Consider the following 7,616-nt stretch of genomic DNA (forward strand, 5'->3'; position numbering starts at 1 on the left):
GGAAATTATGAAATTTCAGTTGCAATTTTCAGATCCTAGATTTTGCGAGGGAAAAAATTTTTCCCTCCCAATTTTCGTCACAGACTTATGATTCTTGCGAGGGATTTAATTTCCCTTGCAAATTGCGACGGAATTGCGACCGAACTGCAACGGATTCTGCGACGGCGATGTAGTAACAGAAATCTTGCCTATTTTCCCTCGCAATTGTCTTTCGCTTGCAAATTCCGTCGCAGTTTGCCAGGGAATTTTTCCCTCGCAAATTTCCGTCGCTATTTGCGACTTTTCCAGTAGTGGCAGTTAGTGTTGTCAGACAATTTCTCAATTCTCCATGTCAAAAATATTGGAATGCAGCCATTCGTATTCTTAAGTATATCAAGGCATCTCCAGGAAAAGGCCTTGAATATGAAGATAAATGTCATGATAAAGTTGTTGGGTACTGTAATGCTGATTGGGCAAGTTGTCCAGCTGATAGGAGATCTACTTCTCGGTATTGTGTCTTTGTTGGAGGCAATTTGATTTCCTGGAAAAGTAAGAAACAAAGCATAGTTGTCAGATCAAGTGCTGAAGCAGAATACCGCATGGCGACTACTACTTGCGAGCTCATCTAGCTTAAACAGCTTCTCAGAGAGCTTAAGTTTGGAGACACTGGACAGACAACTCTCATTTGCGATAATCAAGCAGCTCTACACATTTCATCAAATCAAATCCAGTGTTTCATGAAAGAACCAAGCATATAGAAATAGATTGTCACTTTGTTCGAGAAAAGGTTCTTGCTGGTGAAATTAAAATTAGTTTTGTACCCTCTACTGAGCAATTAGCAGATGTGTTTACAAAATCTTTGAGGGGTCCTCGAATGGAGTTTATATGTAACAAGCTTGGTGCATATGACCTATACGCTCCAGCTTGAGGGGGAGTGTTAGAAATATATTGTAATTAGGGTTTCTTTATTTTGTATTAGGTCTGATTACATTAGGTTTGGGATTAGCCCATTAGATTGTTTATATATTGTACATCATTCATCAATTAATACACAGAGTAGTATTTCAAATGTTCCTCTCTTCTCTCTTTGCTCTCGTTATTTAACATGGCAGTTGCTTGAATATGCTTGAATATGCTTTCACTGGTTATGATGATGGCAAGAAATCTGCACATGATGGTGGATTGTTCTCGAGCAATAATTTTGATGAGATTGTCTTGGATGAGTAAAAAGATGTTCTTCTTGAAGTAGGAATCTTATTAGAATCACTTTGCTCTAAGTCTGCCTTGATGTATGGTTTTTAATTCTGATACATGTTATATATCATATATATGCTCCATGGTGTGGTGTGGACACTGCCAGACACTAGAGCCACTGTATAACAAGCTGGCCATTTATGTAAGAGGAATTGGTTCCCGTCTTTTAGCAAATATGGGTGGTACAAAAAATGAACACCCTATGACCAAGGTACTTGACATTTTAATTGCTAGTTGTATTTCATTTTGCATTACATAATACTACGGATCCTGCATTTATGGAGTGGAGACTAACTGTGTCTGATTTTCAAAAATTACTGTAATAGGCCTTAGCATATATGATAAAATATAGTTCCTCAACATTTTCCCTTTTTGACATTCCGTCTCGTTTAATTTGTCAGGAAAAGTAATTCAATTTCTTGTGTGACATTTCCCCGAGGCATATGCAGATTATTGTTGACCCTAATCGAACCGTGTTGTCAATATTCAAGTTTCTCAAATTGCATGCTTCCATCCTTTTCGAGCTGCAGAAACCAGCCACAGCAGAAATAATCAAAGCAACGCTGTTAATAACGTGCAGGATAATTTATGAAGACTTTAAAGGGGAATAATTTTTTCTGATTCGTAAGTTACAAAAATTTGTTGCTACTATTAAGTTTACAAATTCTTTCCATGCTTTTAAATTCTTTTGAAGTAAAACTATGATTAATATACGCAAGATCAACTATTAATTTTTTTAATCAAAGTACGACATATAGCACTGGTCTGCAAGGAGCATTATTTTTCAAATTATTTGCCAAGTTATTTGACAAAAGGTTTGAATCCAATATAAAGTTCTTGAAATCCCGTAGACTAGTAAGTAGTAACTATAAACGGACAATTGTTTCCCAAACCGGCCCATAAAAGGCGAACCCTGTGAAATTGAATGGCCTCAACTATTGCAGAAAAAGGTTGTTTGGGTGATAATTTTCTTATTGGGCTTACTCCTTTTCTCAAAATTCCATCATATGAGCCTGTATATGAATTACGTATTGCCATTTGAACAACACAGGACAACATTAACTAACTGGGAGGCAAAATCACCACAAATAGGTTAATTAGGCACGTTATTGTAGTCATAAGGTTGTGATGACAATAGAATTGCACATTTGCAATCACGTAAATGCCACCTTACAAGAATCTAGAACACTAGGTAATCAATCTTCATAGAAATTAATGCCTATGAATGCCAAAACATAGTAAAGAAAACATTGGAGTAAGAGAGAAACTGAAATCCAATTAGAAATATACTACGTTATAATTTAGGATTTTCATTTTATCCTTTAACATAATACAACAAACTTTCCTACACTCACAACATTTTGTGGGGCCCACACTTTTTAAAACAAAAAAATAAATAAAAAGTTAAGGCACGCAAAACGAATCTCTATAACATTACACAATCACTTTTCCTACAACATAACTCTTATAAAACCCTATAATTTATATGTATCATCCACAAATTCCAAGTTCCAACTACAAGGATGAAGTCACACCTAAGAAGAGGTTGACTCTTACCATGTAGTCATAAATTTTGCTTACACTGATACCTTCTTTTACCCTAATCAAGCTCAAAATTCTGGGATTTGATAGGTGAGATCACAGAAGAAAGAAATACAAATACTAAATACATCACGAAGTTTTATTTGTCCATGTAAGCAGAGTTGACACCATCTCAGTCCAACGGTCCTGCACATACTTAGATATTATAAACTCTGGAAGTATAACAATACGAGGAAGGATATTATTACTACCAAAATTTTTTACAACCAACTCACTACCTATCTAATCATCTTTGGATCAACTTTTTCTTTTTTTTCAAAAGCTTTTTAGCATTCTCTCTCTTTGATTCAATGATGATTAGATAGGTAGTAAGTTAGTAGTAGAAAATTTTGGTAGTAAGAATATCCTTCCTCCAAGAATATACTAACTACTCTGGAGGAAAGCTTAAAAATTCGGTGGGTCATGCTTTTTGGTGGTCTTGAATCTACTCAACACTTCGGACGGGACATCCCATAAAATTGGAAGTTGGATGTTGGGTCAACAATATAATATCCATTAGCATTTCTATGCATTTTTCTTTTACAAAAATTATACCTCATTTTTTTTTTTTTTATAACAATACCTCATTTTAAAATATAAACTTTAACGAAATATAAATCATAGACTAACTCTAATTTTATGAATGTTATATATAACGCCATATTATACAATTGTTTTTTTTTTTTTTTTAAAAAAAACTTGAAAATTCGTAATTTGTCTGAAATTAGTTGTCACTATCACTTCTCTACTTTATGAAGAAAAAAATCTATTTTGATATTTTAAATGAAGGGAAAGGATATTGTGACAACCAAGTTGTGTTACTACCAAGTGACTACCAATCAATCTTACCGTTAGATCAATTATATTGATCCAACGGTTATATTTATTTCCATCTTTGTATGATCATGATTTCCCAAATTTAATACTTTATATTTATTTTCACCTTTGTATGATTATGATTTCTCATATTTAATGCTTTCACTTTAAATATGGAGAATCATGACCATACAAAGATGAAAATAAATATAACCGTTGGATCAACACAATCAATTTAACGGTGAGATTGATTGGTAGTCACTTGTTAGTAATACATTGATTGTCACAATATCCTTCCCCTTAAATTAAAGGGTGTACATATTATATGAGACTTGCACGGATAGATTGGTGGAACCCATAACATTTTAGGATCAACTAGTTAATTCTAAATATGAGCCAACCGATATTATCATCTTACTATTACATGATATAGTCATGGATTTAACGTGTAATCTGATGCGGTTTCAAGAGGTTTTTCACAATACCGCAATTTAAAATCACAGATATAATACCCAAACACTTGCCCCCTTAAGCGCCCCCGTCTACGGCGGCGCGTTGAGCACGGCTCAGAAGCCACTCCAACATGTCCCCAAACACCAACTCCACGTTCTCTTGAGGTTCACCAACCAACTGGTGCCACATCCCAGGATATATCTTCAGCGTCTTATCCTTACTCGCCGCGCGTGCGTACAACTCCTCCACGCAAGCCGGGTCGCAAACCACGTCGTCGCCGCCGTGCACCACCAGCAACGGCACGTCAACCTCCTCGTACCTTCCCTGCAGCTCCCGGCATATCCTCAACAGCTCCTGCGCCGTGGAGGCGCGTGGGCGAGCCACCGTCCTCCTCGGACTCGCCAGCGCCAGCTTCCTCTTCCACAACTCCTTAAACGAGACATCAGGGATCGAGCCGCGCGTGGGAACCACGCGCCACGTCGGGATTATTGCCGCGGCGATGGAGAGGAAGTGCTCGAGCGGCCACGGCGGTTTGAACTTGGCGCTGATCCCGCACATGGCGCCATTGAGGATGAGGCCGTTCCACGGCGATTCGCGACGGCGGAGGGTGATGAGGAGCGCGATGGCGCCGCCGAGGGATTCGGAGTAGAGGAAGGAAGGCAGCGAGGGATCGAAGCGCGAGCGGAAGGCGTCGAAGAAAGAGATGCAGTCGTCGACGACGGGGTTGATGTCGGGGATATGGGTGTTGAGGCCGTCGGAGAAGCCGTGACCCTGGTGGTCGATGGCGCAGGCGGCGAATCCAGCCTTGGCGAAGTGGATTGCGGTGAGTTGGAGGAGCCAGCTGGACTCGCCGGTGAAGCCATGGACGAGGGCGAGGGTTCCGATGAGTTTGGCCGGAGGGAGTGGGGTCCACCACTGGGTGAAGAGCTTAAGACCCCTAGGGTTAGTAATGAACTCGGAGCCGTGACTCACTGAGTGGCGAGCGTAGAACTCGTCCGGCGTGAGGGTTCCGAAGGGGCTATTCTCGTTGGCCTCGGCTATTGGGTGCACCATTTTGTTGCGTTGTGGCTAAAATGTGGAGTGTGAGTAGTGAGTGCCAAAGAGTTGAATTTCTATCAGATAGAGCTTTGATTCGCTATTTATTACTATTAATTTGGTACTGTTGGTGTAAGTTACAAGTACAACTACCTCGTTTAAGTCTAATTAGACCAGATTTTATTCTCATACTAATTTCTTTTTCCTATGAAAGACGACTCTTTTTTGATTAAGTTTACTTTTTTTGGAAAAAAAAAAAAAACATATGTAAGAAATCTCTTTGAAATAAGTTAGTGGTTTGATTAATTTGTTGTAATACTTTCGTAAGATATGAAGGGTTGATTTTCTATCTTAATAAAGTTTTCTTAAACAAATAGAAATTATGGATTTATTTTTTCTACAGTTAATGCATATAAATTATTTGTAATAAATCCAATATGATGTCATTTTAAGGCATAAATTATGGTGTATTTGTAATTTTAATTTATTTCAGAGTTAAAATAGTCTTTATATTTATAATTTTTTAAGATTTCAATATCAAAACGATGTTATTTTGAGTATAAATGCAGATAACTTATCTGCAGTAACTGCATAAATATTTTTCCCAAAAATTATTTCAAGTAGCTAGGAGTTATTTCTCATTTACAAATGGTGTTTGAAGAGTTGTTCTTAGGGACGAGAATTTACTATTCCATATGGGATTTTATATTTGGATTGACTCAGATTTACATTCATATCGTGTTTATGTTACACAAAATAATATGAAATAATTTGTTTTGTGTTGTGTATCAAGTCATAAGCATGACATGCATGGAAGCAGAGCTAACACACATGTCAATCAACTTAATCAAGTTCTCAGGAAGGCCAATTTTCATGAGAGTATCATGAATAAAACTCCACTCTAATCGGTCATAAGCCTTTTCGAGGTCCAGTTTAATAGCCATCCACTGCTTGGTTCCCTTATTCATTTTCATGGAGTGGATGACTTCCTGAGCAATAATAATATTATCGGTCCCGTTTCTCCCGAGCACAAAGCTGCACTGGTTAGGAGAGATCCAGGTCTGCATGTACTCCCTCAGGCAACTAGCTATGATCTTGGTCACAATCTTATACGATACATTGCATAAGCTAATGGGCCTACATTTATTGATTCTTTCAGGCACCTCAACCTTCGGAATGAGAACCAAGAGAGTCTGGTTAATCTCCGCTACCTTTTTCGGATTTGAGAAGATATCCTTAATGAGTTGGTATAAGGACTGAGAAATTGTGTTTCACTATGCATGGTAGAAGACAGCCTGAAGCCCATCAGGTCCAAGGGCCTTGAATTTCCCCATGTTGAAAGCAATCTTTTTAATTTCTTCATTAGAAGGCATTCTACCAAGATCAGAAATATCCTCCTCCTTTAGTTTAGGGAACACTTCTCTGATAGGAAATTCATCCAGGCAACTTTCCTCCGCAGTATAAATTATCTCGAAGTAGTCCACAACCAAATCTATGATGTCCTGGGTCTCTGCTATCCAGTCCCCCTCCTCATTCTTAATAGCATTGATTTTGTTTCTCCTTCTCCTAGCCACCGTGTTAGAATGGTAGAATTTGGTATTCCTATCTCCCATTTTAATCCAGTTGCAACGAGACCTTTGAAACCAATCAAGCTCTTCTCTGATGAGAATACGCTACATCTCACTCCAGAGGGATCTCAACAAGTTATCCAAGCTGTGATCGTACCTGTAGCTGATTTGATCTTCAATTCCTTTAATTCTAGCATGTAATCTATTCTTTTGGCGTTGAGTTGCCCTGAACGTGCTCTTATGCCAGTCTATAACTTTTTCTTGGAATATATCCCTCACTTCTTTCCACCTATGAGGAGTACTCCAGCAGTTGAAAACCATATCGCCAAAATCGTCTGTTGTAAGCCAGGAAGCAAGGAAACGGAAAGGTTTGCTACTGTTGACCGTTCCTCCTCACTTCTGTTGGTTAATAGGATGGGACGGTGGTTCGAAGAATAAAAGGGAAGGTGAACCACTTCTCTGTTCTCCCAAGCAAATTGTGTTTTGTTTGATTTGCAAAATGACTAATGGATAGCAGAGGTGGGAAGGGGAACACAAAACCCTTATTTTTTTGTTACTCACTCAAACATTGGACGTGAATTTTTTATTCTCCTTATGTTGTACCACAAATGCGCATCAAATGCAACCATAGTTTCTATAGTTGATATGACTACCAATTTATAATTTAAATCTTTAAAAATCGAGTCAATCATAGAATAAAGGGTATAAAGACCAAGTCCTTATAAACCAGATCAATGTAAGGTGTTGGGCATGAAGACAAAGTACCAAAAGTTAAAGTTTAATATAGGGATAACATGATGTTAATTCCCTATAGATTAAGTTGTATCTTAGGGCTCGTTTGGTGTGACGTATAAGCCCTGATAGTATAAGCTTATACTATACGTTATGACATTTTCAGTTGTTTGGTGTGACCATCGTATATTATAAGCT

General features: G+C 38.1%; 1 protein-coding gene across 1 annotated transcript; it reads right to left on the minus strand.

Moving 5' to 3' along the window:
• Positions 1-3,855: 3,855 nt before the first annotated feature.
• Positions 3,856-5,333, minus strand: LOC133292636 (caffeoylshikimate esterase-like). Its single transcript, XM_061491073.1, has one exon. The coding sequence runs from the start codon at positions 5,134-5,136 to the stop codon at positions 4,159-4,161; it is 978 nt and encodes a 325-aa protein (XP_061347057.1). The 5' UTR covers positions 5,137-5,333; the 3' UTR covers positions 3,856-4,158.
• Between the last annotated feature and the right edge of the window lie 2,283 nt (positions 5,334-7,616).

The sequence above is a fragment of the Gastrolobium bilobum genome, unplaced genomic scaffold (genome assembly GCF_033153095.1).
Source record: "Gastrolobium bilobum isolate Gb01-03AN ecotype WA unplaced genomic scaffold, APGP_CSIRO_Gbil_v1 utg2408, whole genome shotgun sequence".
Lineage (NCBI taxonomy): Eukaryota > Viridiplantae > Streptophyta > Magnoliopsida > Fabales > Fabaceae > Gastrolobium > Gastrolobium bilobum.

What these genes read in the sequence shown, in the direction of transcription:
- LOC133292636 (XM_061491073.1), bottom strand. Translation starts at nt 5,136, where the DNA reads ATGGTGCACCCAATAGCCGAGGCCAACGAGAATAGCCCCTTCGGAACC.